General features: G+C 53.8%; 1 protein-coding gene across 2 annotated transcripts in view; it reads right to left on the bottom strand.

Moving 5' to 3' along the window:
- ANXA6 (annexin A6) overlaps positions 1-19,105 on the bottom strand; it is a 45,405-nt gene that overhangs the window by 17,688 nt on the left and 8,612 nt on the right. For both annotated transcript variants that reach the window (XM_045902437.3, XM_045902443.3), the window contains exons 2-15: positions 18,511-18,554; positions 14,327-14,417; positions 13,512-13,606; positions 12,849-12,962; positions 11,795-11,885; positions 10,806-10,885; positions 8,749-8,805; positions 7,811-7,904; positions 7,290-7,385; positions 6,116-6,174; positions 4,952-5,074; positions 3,862-3,920; positions 2,137-2,215; positions 403-484 (exon numbers count right to left, since the gene is read on the bottom strand). In XM_045902437.3, coding sequence (XP_045758393.1) covers positions 403-484; positions 2,137-2,215; positions 3,862-3,920; positions 4,952-5,074; positions 6,116-6,174; positions 7,290-7,385; positions 7,811-7,904; positions 8,749-8,805; positions 10,806-10,885; positions 11,795-11,885; positions 12,849-12,962; positions 13,512-13,606; positions 14,327-14,417; positions 18,511-18,528 — 1,138 coding nt within the window. In that variant the 5' untranslated portion in view covers positions 18,529-18,554. The remainder of the gene's footprint in view (positions 1-402; positions 485-2,136; positions 2,216-3,861; positions 3,921-4,951; positions 5,075-6,115; positions 6,175-7,289; positions 7,386-7,810; positions 7,905-8,748; positions 8,806-10,805; positions 10,886-11,794; positions 11,886-12,848; positions 12,963-13,511; positions 13,607-14,326; positions 14,418-18,510; positions 18,555-19,105) is intronic.

Raw genomic sequence — 19,105 nt, 5'->3', positions numbered from 1 at the left:
CTTCCCACTAGTTCCAAATGGAGGCCCTGAAGGGGGAGCCAGCAGGGGGCGCTCCCGTCCCAGAATTGGGTCTGTATCTCTTCTACACTTGGGGAAATGGACGCTTAGAGGCACTGAAGGACCTGCCCAAAGTCACACGGTGAGTCTCAGGCAAAGCCAGGGGGAGAACCCAGGCCTTAAGCCCTAGTACTTTCTTCTACACCAGGACACTGGTCCTAACAGGCTGGGGACATCGTGGTCTCAGGGAAGGGCTTGTGCCCAGTTCCTTACAAACTCCCTCACTCCCCTCCTCCCCAGACTCAGGGAGCCAGGACCCTCCTCGTTCTGTGGACCCTAGTTTGAGGCCTCAGCTCCCACATCTGCTGCCCCAGAGGCCAACCCGCCCCTTTCCTGTTCCCTTACCGAGTCCTTTCATGGCCTTCCGCAGTGCTTTGGCGTCAGCGTCAGGGTTGAAATTGTCAACTGGACGCACAGTTCCCCTCAGCTGGGAGAAGCAGAAAGAGACTCAGCAGGTGTCTGGAGGCCCCCCTGGGGGCCAGGCCAAGAGAGGAGCATGCAAGGGAGGGGAAGCTTTCCCCACGAGCTCCACACCAAGCAGCTTGAGGGGAAAGAGGCGGGGGTGAAGGCACAGCAGACAGACCCCTGCCCTAGAGCTGAGAAAGGAGAAGGGGAGAGACAGACCCAGGCCTGGGAGCGTGGCAAGTGCTGGTCAAGCCAGCTTCCTGCCGCAGGAGTCGGCTCTGGCCCAGCTGCACTGGGGCCTCCCCAGTCCCTCAGAATCCTGCCCTGTCCCCAAGGCCCTCCTGCCTCTTCAAGAGCCCCTCCCCTTGAAAAGGCAACCAAAACGTCTGAAACACCAGAGCAGAATCTCCCAAATTTCAGTCACTCCTTCAGTGGGGTTCTCAGTGTTTCCCTATTTGCATACACCCTGTGCTATTTCTTAATATTTTTACTTAATTCAACATCTGTTCTGTTTTACTTAAACGCATTCATTTTTAAGTGTTTAAGTATTTAAATACTCCTAAAGGGCAAGAGGTTTTGTTCATTTTGTTCTTGGATAGATCCCAAGTGCCTACAACAGAAGTAAGCACTCAAGAAATATTTGTTAAATGGATTAATGAATGAGAATAATTTTATATCACTATCATAAAGAGAAAACTGGTATTATGTGCCATCAACAGATGATAACCCATGACCATAAATGTAATAAAGAGAAAAAACCGTGTTGTCAAATATCACCAAATTTGACGAGACGTTGTTGCTTGTCAAGAGCTCTGCACTTAAAGCGAGCTCTCTCAGCTCTGTTTGTGAAAAAGGAAAGCTAGTGAGTATAGCACCAAACCAGACTCTGACAGAATGAGGAAGGTGGATGCAATCGAAAAGGAGTCGCTCCCTCACTACGTGAGGTTCCGTGTTACTGAATACCATGGAGGTTCCTCACCCAAAAGGATTCATTTCTTATATAATTTAAGGTCATCTGCAATGACAGTTCTTGCCTTGTCATTTGGGAAATGCTGTTCTGGAACATCAGAGCTCAAGAGCCCTCGGAAGACACTGGGCTTGCCGTGTCTAACGCCTCATTCTGAAGATGGAGACAGAGGCCCGGAAAGGGGTAGGGACCTGCCAAAAATGGCTCCGTGAGTCACAGAGAGAAGGCAAGGTTCCAAATATTTTCATGTGGACCAAGTGCTACTAGTCCCGGGAATGGTTTGCCCCAAGTCCGTCTGTGGACCCTGGGTCTCAGGATGGTCAGAACAACCTTGAATCATCCAGTGCACCGAGCGGTGGCCCTCTGTTCGTTGTCATGCCTCCAAAGGCCAACTGTCCGACCCAGGACGACACAGGCCCCTCCACAGAACCAGACATGCCTCCATCCAGCAAGCCCTGTTAGTAGTCGGGGGGCCAGAATGCTTCCCGGCGCGTTAGAAGTTGCAGCAGGAATCAGACGCCCACACCCGAGTGCCCGCCCACCAGCTCCTCACTCCTAGAAGACAAGGAAGCTTCAGATGTGAGAACCAGTGTCTCAGGTTGGCAGCCAGGGGGCAGCTGGGTGCCAACCAGAGCAGCAGGAAGGTGCGAGCAGAAGACTGGAAGCTTGTGGTCAAGAGGTCAAGCAGGAGGAGGGGAGGGTCTGACCTCTACTCGGGCCACTGCACTAAGCTCCCACATCCGATAGGCCACCTGCGCTGCCTCCGGGAAGAACTGGCCAGCGGCACTGGAAGGGAGGGGGTTGGGGAGAGGATAGGAGGGCCCGTCATCGTGGGCAACACTCCACACATACAATACAGCCACGTGTCGGCACGCGCTCGGACACACACGGCCACGTGTCGGCACGCGCTCGGACACACACGGCCACGTGTCGGCACGCGCTCAGACACACACGGCCACGTGTGCGCACGCGCTCGGACACACACGGCCACGTGTCGGCACGCGCTCGGACACACACGGCCACGTGTCGGCACGCGCTCGGACACACACGGCCACGTGTCGGCACGCGCTCGGACACACACGGCCACGTGTCGGCACGCGCTCAGACACACACGGCCACGTGTGCGCACGCGCTCGGACACACACGGCCACGTGTCGGCACGCGCTGGGACACACACGGCCACGTGTGCGCACACACATGCACACACACACACTTTAAGTGAATCCGTTTGGCTTCACCTGCTCTCAAGCCTCGTCCATTCAGAGCCCTCCCCTCCATTTCTGAGAACCTTCTATCTTCTCTCGAGACCCCCTGCAATGCTGGCTCTCCCCAGCAGCCTTCTTGGTTCCAAGTTCCAAGCAGGACAGGAGTTCTCGAATCCTCTGACTTCCCCTTTCTTCCTCATGATCTGAGTGATTTCTATCCACGTCTCCCCTCTCAAACAAGTCAGTGACCACCTTACGGCCACGTCACCTCGATATCTCCTCCTGCAAAGCATCTGGGTGTACCACATGCTGGGTAAACGTCTGAAGAACTGAAATCAGCCCCCAAGGCACTTGTCAAAGGTTAACAGGAGGTTATCATATCCCTTACTTAGCTGGATCCTTATAAGCTCTGGGAGGGAAAATCAGAGGACCCATCGCTCCCCTCCTAGGGCACAAGTCTGGTCAAGTTGTGTCCAGTGTAATCTCTTCCACAACTCCCCACTTCCCCTAGGAGAGGTTCTTCTGCCAGGAGGCCCCCAGGCTCTGCCCACCTCTCAGCCTCCTCTCTTCCCCAGCCTGCTGCAAAAGTGCAGCATCAGTTTACAGAAATGAACCAGGCTGAACCTGCACATCTCTAGGCCTTTCCTCCGCCCACTCTCCTTCAGACCCTATCTTCACTTCCTCCTCCTCAGGCCTCTGCTTCTTGACCCCCAGGAGCCTCCCCCAGTCTGGGATAATGCCCTGATCTGTGCGTTCCCAGGCACAGATACCTTCCCCATCCCAGGATGGCCCCTCGTGCAGGTCCTGGTCCATTTGCCTCACCGGGCTGGGGGCTTGACCAGCCCTTCCCCACAGGGCCTGCTCACGGAATGTACTCAGTACTTCTTCCATCAAACAGATGATGAACGGAGAAGTAGCTATGAGGTAGCAGGGTCTGGACCCCCCTAATTCCCAGTCCACACCCCCAGACTGCCTTTCCAAGTGCACGGGAGCAGACACCTCCCTGTCTGGGAGAGCACATTCCCGTCACACACACACACACACACACACACACACACACACACACGTACACACGTACACACACATTCACCTGCGCGTTGCTCCTGGCACCGAGGAATCCCCAACTTCATCCAATCCATCCATCCATCAGGATGAGGGCCAGGGGAGCCCAGGCCTGCCACCCCCAGAGGCCACTCCCTCCAGCCTGGGGCCCCGGGGGCCACTTACTCATCATCACCCCCACAGAGTTTCAGCAGAGCCTTCTTGTAATCACCAGACGTGTCATTCTGGGGAGAAAGAGAGAGAGAGAGAAAGGTGACCTCACTCACCCCTGGGCTTCCCTCAGACAAGGAGGGGACGTTCTGCAGAGCCCAAGATGGGGAAGGCTGAACACTTTTTCGTAGCTGCCCTAACTCTCCTCTGGTCTGGGGGTGGCTGAGACCGCCAAACAATGGTATGCTGGCAAATATTTAACAACCGGCTCTTGGGGGAAAAAAGTAAAAAAGCCCCGATTTGTAACATTTGGCAATCTCTGTGGTGTGAATACATCCAACCAGGGATACTTTCAAGCTACCAGAATGATTTCACTGAACGTGGAGCCAGTGCGAACCGGGCCCAGCACACCACTACCCCCGGATAATCCCCAGCCCGGCCCTCCCAAGTGACACAGTCCATGAAAATAGGGCTCCACGAGCAAAAACACCGGGAAATGCCAAACCCAAACAAATGGATGTAGCGTATTTTATACCCCTGTTTGAGCTTCATGAAGGATTTAACATATTAAAGGCTGTGAGAAGTTCTGAAGTTAACAAACTGGCTTGTCTTTACTTATACTAGTTTTTTCGAAACATTTCCCATGAACCATTTTTGCATGTAATACCTATAAAATTCCTCTTTGGAAACATAGTTCAGGGGACATAGCTGGAACTCATAAAGCTTTACCTCACCCACCCCAAAAAGAAAAAACCCAACTCTCTGTCTCTTGGCCAAGTGTCATGGGCTGGACACCCCAGTCATCACAAGTCACCTGGCCCGGGGCCAAGAGTTCTACCCCAACCGCCCTTGGGATGGAGTCCTCACCCTTAATTCAGCCTGCATGCCCTTCCTGACCCAGGCCGGCCTTCCTTTTGAGCTTCGTGACTCACAAGCGCCGCCAGACACTTACTTCTCCGTTGAATTGTCTCACATTCCCTGAATGTGCCATGAGACAGGGGCTCCTGGAATTCCCAAGAGACTCCCAGCTTTCCGGGACAGTTCTTTTCCCCTGGGAGTGGTTCCCAAGTCCTCTGCTCCTCTCTGTACCGTTAGCTCCGCTCACCTTGATCATGCTATACAGGGACTTCTCATACTTGGTCCGGAATATCTCCCGAATGTCAAGCATGTCCAGCTCACTACGGGAGACCATGATGCGGATCAGGGTGTTGTCCCGAGTCCCCAGGCCCTGGAAGACAAGTGGGTTAGGGGGACAGGAACTTGAGAGGAGGCCAGAGTGCTAACAGCCCCCAGCTGAGTTGGAAATACAATTTTTGTGACAAAACATTAAATTTAAGAACAAAAGAAACACAACATTGTCATTCCCCCAGAAGCTCCCCATGTGTCCCTCTTACTTTGATTTCCTTCCTCCCCTCATACATCAGCCCATCCTTGGTTTCCCTTGTAATTTCATCATAACTTTGTAACTCTAAGCATAGATTGTTTACGTCTGTATATCTTGGAATGCTGTGAACACTCCACTTCGCATTTATTTCTCCTGCTACTCCGGATGGACATTGCGTTGTTTCTAAATTTTTCCTAACACAGATAACACTGCCACATTCTTAGGAACGCATGCACACAGGAACCTTCTCTCCCGGGCTGAGCTGCCTGACCTCCCTCTGGAAGACAGTGAATGGGCCATAGTTCCCTTGCCCTTGTGGGATGGGCAACCAGGGCCAGGAAGGTCTGAGCTCCCGGGCCTTGGATCTGTGGCCTCTGCATTCATGTACTATCATGAATGCAGATGTATGGAACTATCATCAGTTTCCATGTGTCCTGTGTGCAAAAGAGTGGGAATCACTGTTCTCAAGTATACATCCAGAGTAGAATCGCCAGGTCACAGAGATAAACATCATGAGCCTTAGAAGACAATGACAAGTATCTTCCAAAGTGGTGTAATCTACAGACACTGTACAGAAACATTCTGGTCAATTAATATTTTTGAAATGTGTGGGTTTCCAGCCCATCTGGCTGGATGAATCAAGCGCAGGTGATCAATCCTGAGGTTGGAGCAGGTATTTGGGGGGGCAGGGGTGAGACCAGAAAGCATCCCAGGCTCGGGAGCTCACCTGGGAAAAGGGCCATCCCTCTCTCCTGCGGCCAATCCCGAGGGCTCTCTTTGGCCAGTGAGTGGGCCCTACAGACTTGTCAGAGCGTCTCTACAGTCCCGTGGGGATAGGCAGAGACCCCCTCCCACAAGCTCATTCCCACTGACCCTACCACACACCTTCATGGCTTTGAAGAGCCTTTCCGCAAAATACTCTGGGGTGCTCCGGATACACTTTACTGAGAAGAGGGAAAAAGAGGTAGAGTTATTCTGGCTGCCTCAGAATGGGTTGGGGCGGCCTGACCCCTTCTTTATCTTTACCTCTTGGGGAGCACCAAGTGCAAACCAAGGAAGAACCCAGGCTTCTGATAACCCGAGGCCCCACCCCCTTTTAACACAAACCCAGAGCATAAAGAAATCAGGAACCGGGCTGCTGAAATGTGGGTTGTGCATCTTAAAGACCCACTTCACCTTTCTAGTCCTCTGGGGGGTTTGCGGAACGGGGCCGGGTGGGGGGTAGCGTCTGGGGCGGAGCTGGGAGAGGTGCTTCTTTAGATCCTGCTGCAGCAGAAAGTGCTGGCAGCTATGCACTCTGGATCCTGCTGGCAGAGCAAGCCAGAACCTGACTGCTTGAAACAGAGTTGGGAGCGGGACAGCTCTGGGCAGGAGGATGAGGCCGGGGATACAGCTCTCCCCCACAGAACACACATACAACCCAGCCCAGACTCAGACACACTGATTCTTGCAATGTCCAGCTTCTAAGGGCCTTGGGGTCAGGCAGTCCCTCACCCCTGCCCCCATTTATCAGATGAGGGAGCTGAAGCCCAGTGAGGACAGGGGACTTGCTCCAAGTCAACAGCGGATTTGGGAGAAGCCCTGAATTTGCATCTTGACTCCACCACTGGCTAGTCAGCTCCTGGCAAGCCCCGTGCCCGGGACACCCCCAAGTCATGACAGAACTACCCCTTGGCAAGTGACACAGCCTCTGTGAGATGTGGTTTCCTCATCTGTGAAATGGAGATCATGCCCCCTCCGCCCAGGGCTTTTTTAAAGATTAAACACCCCGCGCAGCACCCAGCACACGGTACGTGTTCTACACAAGCCTGCTCTCCTTCTGGTTCTTTCCCCGAGCTTGGGCTCACAGCTCTACCTCGCCCTACCACATACACCTGGGGAGGAAGTGGTGGGAAGTCAGTACCTGAGCCTCCACTCTGCCCCCCTGACCAACCTGCAGAATTCACTGCCTCCTGCTGCCAGATCATATAGTCCCCCTTTCCCATTCTTGGCCTCTTGTTCCTGGGCCAGAATCCCAGAATCCCTCGAATGCCCCTGGGAATGCAAGGTCAGGACGTACCCACAGCCAGCATCAGCTTCTCAAAGTCCCCGGACAGCTCCCCTCGGATGCTGGCTTCGATCGGCTTCCCCATGGTCTTCAGATATTCATCAAACACTGAGTCAGGAAGACAGGGATGTTGAGGGTGTCCCAGAACACAGGAGAAACCAGGACCTCAGAAGGGGAGGCCAGGACCAGGGCACCCAGCATGAAGGTAGGGCCGATCTTTGGGGAGCTAGCTGGCAGGGAGGTCATGCACACCACCAGCCACCGTGCACTCAAGCCGGGTATGATGTGAGGGACTCTGTGTACCTCACACTCCAACAGGAAGACAGGACTGGTACTGAGATGGGAAGGTAGAGCATCCTGTCAATGACTTTGCTGAGGGACTACACAAACCACCATCTAATAAAATCAGGACTAGTACTTGCATTGTAGATGAAGTAACTATCCTGCTCTATTAGTAGAAAAGGAAGGAAGAATGGAATTCTTGGCACAACCCCCAAGGGAGCAGCTGTAGGTCTTTCTTCTCTGGAACTTACCCAACCGAAGATGCTGTTTGCTGCGATTTCCCAAAATGTAAATGAACTGAGCTTCATCTGTTCCCCATTTCAGTTCCCCTGCCTCGTACAGGTCCTGAAGGGGAAGAGAAAGGACTTCATTGAAAGGAGACAGAACTTGCTGGCCAAGCTAATCAACTGCTGCTGGATCCCTGAACATACAAGTAACTGGTAGCCTCAGGACCTTTGCATACACCTGTATACCTTCCTTTCTTTCTAGGGAAACTCCTACTCAACCTTCAAGGCCCAGATTAAATGTCCCATTTGTTTCTGAAGTACTTCTTGATATCCCCAAAGCAGAGTTCACTTTCTTCTCCTCCTTCCCTCTTCTAGGCTCCTATAGTTTTTTGCTTCTTTATTGCTTGCTCCACTGTATATTATAATGACTTTATGTGCCTGGCTCCCCACTATGGCATGGGCTCCTCAAAGACAGGGACTCTGTCTTAGCCTTCTCTGTATCTACCCCTGCAGTATCACGGGCACAAAGTGGGGCTCAAAACACCTGGAATGTAATGATATATCCCAGAGAAGGTGTGTACGATGAATCTATGCCTATCTCTCCCAGTACTGTCTGATTTTGTTCATTAGTGATTCCCCAGTGCTTGGCAGAGTGCCCAGCACATAGTAGGTATTCAGTACATATTAATTAACTGAATGAATAAAGGAACAAATGACAAAAGCTCCAAAATATAGCTCACCAACTTTATATATGTTGTGTACCTTTGAAAAACAATTTAAGTCCTTCTTCAACAAAGCACTGTATAAAATGCTGGCCATGAGTCAGTTATTTCTGGTATTTGATGCAAATTACTCGGCACCCAGCCCTTCCCCGGCACCCAGCCCCTCCCTGGATCCCCAAGCTCCCCACTCTCGGGGCTCCCTTGCTGTGCCCCAAGAGCCCTTGGTCAGTGCTGGTTTACCTGGACATCCTGTTGTACCAAGTCCTCGCTCACCACATCATCCTCCTCCCTGGTTCCCTGGGCAGAGACACAGGGACACAGGGTTCAAACCAGAGCCGGGCAGGGTGGGCGAGGGGGGGGGAGAGGCCTGGATACCAGGGGTGGAGACTGTGAAGGTAGAGAAAGCGTGGTGGCCCAGACGTATCCTGGAGCAGTGACTTCAGCTGCCACTGCATCAAGACCGAAGCATCTATTTTGCGGGGAATCATAGGGTCCCTCTCATTGGCTTTTCCCTTCATCCTCAGAATTGGGACCAAAGAGGGGAGTCCTGGTAATGACCAAGGTCCCTCCAGGAGCCCCATTCCAGAGCAAGCCAGAGCCTGTACTGAGAACAGGACCCCGCACAAGTCCCCGTATGGCTCACGATGCCCGCCAACTATGATTACCGCAGGGCTAAAAAGTCTGCACATTTGCGTTCTACCGGGGGTTCCCAGACCTTAACCTAGAGAACTCACCAGGGAGGATCTGAGACTTGGGCCCTGAGATCCGAGCTCACAAGCACTGAAAGCACCAAATCCTACTGGTATTTCTGCTGTCCCACCCAGGCCCTGTGCCCCATCCGACAAAGAACAGAACTCGTAGGGGACGGGGCCAGCCCTAGCGGGCATCGTGCTTCCGTGGGCATGGTCTCCTCCTGCCCCTGGACTGGGCATCTCAGGATCTCAGAGCCCCTGGTTCTCCTGAGGACTGAGCTTCAGAAGACAGAGCCCGCACATTTATAGTGCATGCTGCGGCACTGCCCATCTGGTGTTAGATGTTGAGAAGGAGCTGGAACTCTCCAGAACAAACAGCTTTGCACTTGGGGGCAAAGGTCACACTTTCCCATTCCTGATGTTTCTGGTAATTCCCCAGCTGCTTAATATGGGATATGGACTGCCATGGCAATGGAGAAAAAGACCTGGGAGCAGCTGGGGTACGCTGTGTATGGGAGGGGAGCAAGTGAAAGAAACAAAGAAGTGGCTTAATTTCTATATAAAGCTTCTGACAAGTGTCGGCTTGAAACTGCTCGATGCCTGAGATCAATGCCAGAGACTTCCAGGGAGCCAGGCAGGTGAAGGGGAAACTGCAGGGGTGCGGGGAAACGACGTTTTCCAGCCCCCTGCAGCCATTCAAAATTCAGGCCTGCCAGTGCCAGAACTTCCCATGGTTCTAAAGCACCTAGAAATCTGGCTTTCGAGCAAAAACTCCCTATTTTTTTTTTTTTAAAGATTTTATTTATTTATTTGAGACAGAGAGAATGAGAGACAGAGAGCATGAGAGGGAGGAGGGTCAGAGGGAGAAGCAGACTCCCCGCCGAGCAGGGAGCCCGATGCGGGACTCGATCCCGGGACTCCAGGACCATGACCTGAGCTGAAGGCAGTCGCTTAACCAACTGAGCCACCCAGGCGCCCCCAAAACTCCCTATTTTTAAATGTTAGCAACTAACTCAGAGTATTTTTTAAAAAACACATTGTGTAGAAAACCAAGGGGGAAAAAACCAGCTTGGCAGACTGAAGCCAGTCTGCAGCCTCTTCATGGTCCTTTTTCATGTCTCTGCGGGTGGGAGGGAGGAGCGGCGGGGCTTGGCTGTAGGAGATGCAGCGCAGGAAGCCCCAGAAATGCCACATCCCTGCTGGTGACTCGTGGGCCATGCCGGCTGGGGAAGCAAAGGCAGGAGGGGGAGCGGTGGGGGTGAAGAGAGGACGGAGGTCACAGGCGGGGATTTTCCCGGGGAACAAAAGTGGAGGGATGTGTGCAAAGGGAAATGCGGGTCACCTGCCTGTGCAAACCAGGGGTGGCCCAGCAGACCCCTGGGTGCTCGGATTCTACACCCAGGTGAGAGAGAGAAACCATCTCAGGTTCGAGGATAAATGGGGAGTGTTGGGGAGTGGCCACGGCTTATGGGGACTTTATACCTGAGGAGCCACCAGGTAACCCCTCACAGGCTACGCTGTCTGCGGCAAGAGGAAGAAGGGGCCTCCAGCCCTCCGCCCGCACTCTGGTAGAGAGCTTCTGGGAGGGCCCCAACGTGGACCAACCTGGAGCAGGACCACGAGCATCTTCTGGAAGTGGCCAGAGGTGTCGCCAATGATGTCAGCCTCCAGGTCTCGCTCATAGGCTGCAGGGAAGGAACAGAAGTTCTAGTCCCATCCCCGTGAGACCTCGGGGACCCAGGATAAAGGTCCCTGCTGCCCCCTATATGATCCCAGCACCCAGTCTCTGGGCTGGTCATGGAAAGACCCAGGGGGTACCTCCACAGGTTTCTGCACGGACCCCTGACACACTGAGATGCAATCTGTCCACTTCCTCTATCCTCACTTGTGCCATCCTACTCCAGATACCGTAGGCGACAACCTGGACGGTGACTACAGCCTTCTAACTGTTTCCCCTGCTTCTGCTCCCCACCCCCCCAATCCACAGCAACAAGGGTGACTCTTAATGCCCTCCCTGATCACAGGCTCCCTGGCTTCCCGCTGGCCTTGGAATCAAACATCGCCTCTTTCTCTTGGCCTGCAAGGCCCTGTGTGACCCTGCCCTGCCCTCTACCACTCTGGCCTCACACTATCTACCAGGCTCATTTCCGCCCCAGGGCATTTGGGCTTGCCATTCCCGCTGCCAGGATCTTCTCGCCACTCCTTACACAGCTGGCTCCTTCTCATTCCCTCCCAAGACACGCTTTCTCTGACCACTTGTCTGGAGCAGGTCCACCCGAATTAAAGTCTGATTCTTGTTACTTTATCGTATAACAATGTGTCATCATCGTGTTTACCTGTGTGTCGTCTGTATCCCTTGTTACCTCATTAATCTGTAAATTCTAGGAGGCAGGGACTACATGGGTTCTGCCCACCACCATATCCTGAGAAACTAGCACATTGCTACACAGAGCTGCTATTTCTGACATGGAGAAACGATGGACAGATCAGAGGACAAGAGGAAAGAAGGTGGATGGATAATCTTAGGGTCCCCACCCTTGCAATTACCCTCATTTCATATCTAAGTCCTGAGTGGCGCCCCCTGCCCATCTCACCATCTTTGTATGCTGCCACGAGCTGGTGGATCTGCTCATTGGTCCGAGAAGCCAAGATCTCAATGAGACACTTCTCATCAGTGCCAATGCCCTGGGGGAACAGAAGAGACGTCGGAGTCAGGCTGGGCTGGGAGGCCACCGCCAGCCATGGGCTGGGTTCCTGGAGTGGCCAGAGCTATGACACCCCCAACACTCAGGGTGCTCCTACCACAGCTTGCAGGCAGCAGACCGGAGCCATTGCCCTGAGAATCAAAAGACATAGGTTCTAGTCCTGCCTCTGCCAGCAGCTTGTTTTGTGACCTCTCACTAAGAAACGTTGTCTTTCTGGGCCCCCGTTTTCTCATCTGTAAAATGGAAAGGCTGCCAGTGGCTCTGCCCAACTCACAAGGACATGGAGAAGGCAACCTCTCGCATCGCAAAACTTACCAATATGTCAAGTAAATCCACGCTGAATAGCTCATCTGAGGCAAAGTTCACAGCACTTTACACATTGTAAAGTGCAGGTACACTTGAGGGCTTTGATCCCTCCCTGCCTGCTAGGGAGCCACCCTCTCCTTCAACCAGACCGAGCCGCACTTCTGTCCCGGACACACCTCCACCACCTCTCCTGACCTCTTACTCAGCCTGGAATGACCTTCCCACTCTGATCAACCAAATCCTCCCTGGAGCTTCTGGGCCCAACCTGATCTCTCATCTTCTGTGACACCCTCTTAAGCCACCCTCCTGCCCTCCTTTAGTATGCCCTTGGCCTTGGGGTGTCGGGCAGTTTGTCTTTATGGCCCTGTATCCTGCTTCCTCAGGGCTATAGGCTGCCGTGGTGGAGTCTAGGCCAAGGGCCCCCTTTATGAGGTCTGTCTCACACCAACATCTGTCCCACATCTGGCCATCTGGAGACTGTGGCACCCCTCTGGGACAGGGTTTGAGCAAGCTGCCTCTTACATCAGGGCACCTTGCTGGCGGGCGCAGGGCTCAGTGAGTACTTGCTGCAGAGACCAGAATCTTCCCATTCATCACACCCCCACTCCCAACACACACACAGATCCACACTTCTTACCGAGATGGCGTCTTTAATTTCTTTGGCATCGCAATAGGAAAGTGGCCTCATGAGACCCACAATCAGTCGTTCAAACTTTCCCGTCAGCTCATACTTCAAGTCAGCAAGGAGGTCCTAGGTCAGGGGTTGGGGGGGGAGGGAGGGAGGGAGGAGATGGAGGAGGGAGGGGAGGAGTGCTTATAAGAACTGCATTTAATGAGCACCTACTCTGTAAGGCATCAGGCTAAGTAAGCCCCTGGAACTGTCACTCTGGGAGGTATGGGCTCTCATCAACCCTAAGAAACGGGTGTAGAGACGTCAGGTGACTTGCCCAAAGTCACGCAGCGAGCAAATGGCGGTGCAGGATCCAAGCCCATGGCACCGTGCCTCTCCCCCAGCACTGTTTGTTCGCTTGTTTACTGGGTGTCTCTCCCACTGTTGTGAGTCCACAGCGCTGACGCCTCACAGGTCTCGTCACCTGCGTGCGCCAACACCTAGCCCAGCGCCCAAGCACAGAGCAAGTGCTGTAGAATTATCTGTGGCAGAATGGGGCCTGACTAAAGAGCAGAGCAGAAGGAGCGCAGAAGTGTCAGCATGGAGGCTGAGCTGGAATACAACAAACACACAGGCGAGTGAGACCAGCCCCCAGCACCACCCCACCCGCCCTGTGGTTGCCACGGTTACCTTTCCGTAGAGGGACTTGTAACTCTGGCAGATCTCCTGCCTCTGCCTGTTGCTCCGAGAAGTGATGAGCTCCAGTATGGCCTCCTTGTCACTGCCTGGAAGACAGGAGGGCACCGGTGACCCCCCCAACCTGCCTCCAGGAAGCCCACCAGGGCTGCTCCCCGCAGACCTCAGCACCAGCCTTCTGTTCATCAGGCGGTGGTGTCGGTGGCGGAGGATCTATGGGGACCTGTCAAGCCCCTACTGAGAAGGATCATAGCATCCACAGTATTTGTGCTCAGAGGGCCTGTAACCCAGCCCCTCATCAGACACATAAGGAAACTGAGGCCTAGAGAGGAGCAAGGACTCATCCAAGCTTTCACAATGAGACCTGGCTTAGAAAAACCCAGGTATCCTAACACCCAAGTCAGGGTTCTTTCAACAACAAGAAAATAAAAGAGAATAATCAGCACCAAGTTCGGGGTAGTGGTTACTCCCAAGAGGAAAGCCGGGCCTGACGCTTCAGGAGGGGACCCACCAAGGAGGTTTCAACTCTATGAGGAAGCAAGTGTTATTTCTCAAGTTGGGTGGCAGGTCTATGGGGGAAGCTTCTATTATTCCCTAGACCTTTGGGCTGGTCTGGAATATTTCATTATAAAATGATGAAAAATAATAAAAAGAGGTGACAAAAGAATGAATGAGCACATCTCAACACTTCCCCCCCACCCTCACCCCCAGAAGGGCTCTGGGCTGAGCCCACATGTGGGGACACCCCCCAGCTCCAGTGAGTCCTGCTCCCTTTCCTAGGGCCTCACTGCTGGTGGCCGAGCACCCACCAAAGCCCTTCATGGCGGTATACAGGGCCTCGGCATCCTGGCTGGGGTCAAAGCCTGGGAAGTCATGAATGGAGCCACGGTACTTGGCACCCTGTGGAGAGACAAAGCAGAAGGTAAGCTGCTGACCTTAGCCTTAAACGGGGCTCCCAGCCCCAACCCCAGATCACACTCTCAACCCTGGCCATAGGCAGAGTCTAGGCTGCGTTCCCTTCCCCGAAAATTAAGCCCTGACTACAGAAAGCCCAGGCAAGGGTAGGGACGACTCTCCCTGTACCTCCTGCCACGGCCTGCCCCAAGGACTGTGCCCTTTCCCTGCGGGACGGTGGCTCTGTCCAGCCCACAGCACTGCACAACCTTCCTAGGACCTGGGAGAGAGGAAAAAGCCAGGCTGAGTGCAAGGGGTAGAAATGATCCCTGCAAGAGTAACAAGAGCTCCTCATACCTTTATGGCACTTTACAGTTTACAAAGCCCTTTTGCCTCCATTAATGTGATTCCAACTTGCAGAAGCACTTAAGATGATCTGTATCACAGAAACAAAGAAACTGAGCCCAAGGAAGAAAAGCCTCTTGCCGGGGGTCCCACAGAGCCCAGCTCTCTGGCCTGCGCCCCTCTGCTCTCCAGCTCCAGAAACCTTGCAGCTGCCAGCTTCTGAGGGTGAGGTTGTGGCCCAAGGGAAGCCCAGAGCCACCCTCAGACTCAGTGCCAAGGCAAGATGCTGCCCTTTGGGCCCAGTAAACTGAGCTAGCAGCTGGCATCTGAGGACAAGCTGGCTGGGTCCCCAGGCTGAAAGGGAAGAGAGGCAGAGCCAGAGGATCCCAGACACTGAATCTGAGTGCACAATGGGCTGGTTCACAGAGAAGTCAGATGTGGGTCAGCTACGTGGCCCCAGGGAAGTATGGGGCCAGGAGAGTGGCCGAGAGCTGGGAGGGCTGGGGATACGGGAGCCCAAGCACTGAGCCCACAGCATGGTGAGAGGGCACTTAGCCTAGGCCAGGCCCAGTGCTAAGGGCTGAAGATTCAGGGAGAAAGAAGACCTGACCCTGTCTTTCCTGAGCTTCGGACCCAGAGGAGAGAGACAAGCACACAAATTAGCATAGAACTCACCATAAATACCCTAAGACAGAGGCAGAGTAATTTGGGAAAACAGGGGAGGCCAATTCCAGCGAGGGGAGGGAACCAGGAAAGGCTCTGTGCACGGATTGGGGGCGGCCCACATACACGGTGCCTTAAAGGAGTGAGAAGCAAACGCAAAAATGAGCCTCCAACCATCTCCTGCGTCCCCCGCTGCCCACACTGAAGGACCTGGCCAGACGTGTGGCTGACTCCTTGGTTTATGTTTGCAGTTGCTGTTCCTCTGAGGTATGCATGCGTGGGTGCAGGGCTGCTATTTAAAGTTCTGACATGGCGGGTGACCAGAAAGGGACACGGCCCTCTTCCCGCCATCCGTGAGTCCCCTGCAACCTGATCACACCCCTGGGCAGAGCAGGAGAAACACATGCCAAATACCCAGACCAGAAAGAGACAGTCCCTTTAGAAAGCCCTAGGAGTGTTGGTCTTTCTCACCGACGCACCCCTGCACCCAGCAGAGCCTGGCACAACCAAGCACCCACTGAATATCTGTTTCCTGGATGGACAGGCACTTGGATGGATGAATGACTGAATATATTCTGAGCAGAACAAAGATGACTTCCTGGAGGGGAATTCTACGCTGAGTGCTAAAGGATGAGAGACAGCAGGGCCCCAAGGGCTGGGGGCAGGGGACAGAAAAGCAGAGACGGGGAAGGCTTCACACAGGAAACAGACGGTCAAGTCCTGGAGGCAAGGGCAAGTGAGAACATTCGGGGAGGCAGCTCAGATGCTTCAGGGCTCAGTGCAGACGCCCCAAGTTGGCAAGTTCCAATCCAGAACATCCCTGTGAACTGAACGCCACAGAGCCATGCGTCCAGGACCTTTCTGACACCACACTATTTCTTCACATCTCTGAGCCCCAAGTTCCCCTCCTCTAGAAGGAAAGCCAGGGAGAACAGCACAATTAACACAGCAGAAATAACCAGGGGTGATCTGCGCCGGAGAAAAGAGTGAGTGACTTGTTCTGTGCATGTGTGTGTGGGGGTATGTGTGGGTTGGGAAGGGGGTGCACAAGATGCAGAACTGGGTGTCAATAATTGGAAGCAACAGATACAAACTTCAGCTCAAGAACGGAAGAAAGACCTTGCTCAAACTCCCCCGTTTCGTCTTCTGCAACCTCCTCCCTTACCCAAACCCTTGCACGCCAAGCGTGCCAAATTAACCTTTGCTGCCCCTCACACACCGCGCCATCTCCTCTCTGGCCTTCTGTTCCAGCATCCCCTGCCCCTGGAGCACATCAGTCCCCTTCCTCTCCTCCGGTATTTCTCTCCAGGCACCTTTCCCAGCTTCCTTAACCTGTGTGCCCACAAAACTCCTTTATTGCCTCCGCCAGAGCATGAGTGCCGTGTGTGGGGGGGGTTCCAGCTCATCTCATGGGATGAGGGACCCCTAAGGCTCTGCCACTCTGGGACTCTTGCTTGCAGACTGTCTCTTGGCCCCTGGTCCATCCATGGCAACAACAAACCATGGGTCAACCAGGCAGAAGCATGGCCGGGAGCACTGGAGCAGGATTCCAAAGATCCGTGCCCGGGGGTCCTGGCCGCTCTGACCTCCCAGGATCTGCTCTGTCCACTCAGGTCATGTAGAACCCTGCAATTTGAATGCCTCCCAAGAAGTAGCTGCGGTATGACTACATATAGAAAATGGGGAATAGCAAGTTCTGCCTTGGGCCTTTGCCCATAACCACTAGCACTTTTTCCTCCTGGTCAGAGAGGCCCCTTGTGCAAAGCGCGATCCTCAGAGGCTGATAGGAAGGCCACAGCTGGGACTCTTTTGAGGGCTGACCCTGTATCATGTGAAACACTGCTCTTCAAAAATTGTGAATAGAGGGGCGCCTGGGTGGTTCAGTCGTTAAGCGCCTGCCTTCGGCTCAGGTCATGATCCCAGGGTCCTGGGATCGAGCCCCGCATCGGGCTCCCTGCTCCGCGGGAAGCCTACTTCTCCCTCTCCCACTCCCCCTGCTTGTGTTCCCTCTCTCACTGTGTCTCTCTCTGTCAAATAAATAAATAAAATCTTTAAAAAAAAAAAAAAATTGTGACTAGATATCCTTAAGGCCCTTGTTCACCGGCAAGTCGTGAAACCTGAGGCCCAGAGAGGGTAAAGAACTCTCCCAAGATCACACAGCATTTGTATTATGTCTGTGGCCAGTAGCTCTGTGACTGAAGTGAGGAGCAAAAGGGGCCTAGTCAGACGTCCCTTGGTTTCATTCTCCCTTCCCCATCCTATCACTGCAGTGGCCGTATCTCCTTTTCTAATGCTAGCCAACAGGGGTCAGTCTCCGGTGAAGCCTGGCAGAGAAAGACACCTAGCTCTGCCCAAGGACAGAACCCGATCCTGACCACACCCAGGAGTAAAAAAGCTCCACCACACCTCAATTTCTACTGCCCAGCCAGACAGTCCTGCAGCATGAAAGACAGAGGTCTCCTAAGCAGGGAAATTTAATCCCAGATGCATGTGACAAGGGACACTTCCATGTCCAGAGCAGAGAGAATCCTCTCATGCTTTTGCCTGTCCGGCAGCCTTCTCCCTGGGGAACCACTTCTGGACCATGCAGTTCAGGTAGGACCAACTCTACCGCCTGAATCCAAGTCACCATTGGCCCAGCCAATGAGAACCAAACCTAGGACTTGCCCTGGAATCACCGGGAATAAAGTATATTGTGTCCTCCAGGCTGCCCAGGAAGCAGAATGGAAGCCTGGGGCAGCTGGTGGCTAGAGTGCCAAACGAGGGAAGAACTGCCCACGGAGGAAGCCACCCAGAGGAAGTTCAACTCACAGAGGCAGAATCCTGACAATACCATCTGGGTCCCTGGAACGAGCCAAACCTGAAGCTCTGGGCTGTTCAGTCACGTAAGCCAATACACATCTTTTCTGCTTAGAAGGTTGTGTGCTGCCATTGGGCACGTGCAACGGAAAAGGTCGTGACTTGTAACGGGAGCAAACAAAGCCTGAGAACCTCTACTGCTCCCTTCTAGATGAAGAGCAGAGCGGGCCTAGTGACTCTAGGAGCCCACGTAAGGCGGAGCACAGTCTTCAGGAGGGGAGAGGCTCCTTACCTGTGCTGGCTTGGCCATGGTCTCAGGTTCTGCAGCAGGTAATGCTGTGGAGAAGACAGACCCATGAGATCCGGTCCCCTCCATGCTTTCCCCCAATTTCCTCACCCTCCTTGCCTCCCAAGGGAAGGTATGCTCCCCCTGCTGCTTTCCAGCTGCCCCCAGCCCTTTAGGTTAAATTACACCCAGACCTGCCTCAAGGCCAGACGCATTTTCAGAAGACAATGGATAGGGGCGCCTGGGTGGCTCAGTCGGTTGGGCGACTGCCTTCGGCTCAGGTCATGATCCTGGAGTCCCGGGATCGAGTCCCGCATCGGGCTCCCTGCTCGGCGGGGAGTCTGCTTGGTCCTCTGACCCTATCCCCTCTCATGTGTTCTCTCTCTCTCAAATAAATAAGTAAAATCGTTAAAAAAAAAAGAAGAAGACAATGGATAGACTGGCCTGGGTCCACTCACACCAGGATGGGAGAGGGACCTGGAACTGAGAGGGAGACAGGGCATGATCACTGACCACACAACTCCTCCAGGCCGTCCAGGGCACTTTCCCACATGTCCCACTGAATCCTCGTGGCAATCTTTCCCATCATCAGATTCTCCCT

This window comes from Mirounga angustirostris, unplaced genomic scaffold (genome assembly GCF_029215605.1).
Source record: "Mirounga angustirostris isolate CCGP_5_RB_7025 unplaced genomic scaffold, mMirAng1.0.hap1 SCAF_7, whole genome shotgun sequence".
Taxonomy (NCBI): Eukaryota; Metazoa; Chordata; class Mammalia; order Carnivora; family Phocidae; genus Mirounga; species Mirounga angustirostris.
This window is presented reverse-complemented; position numbering and strand designations above follow the sequence as displayed.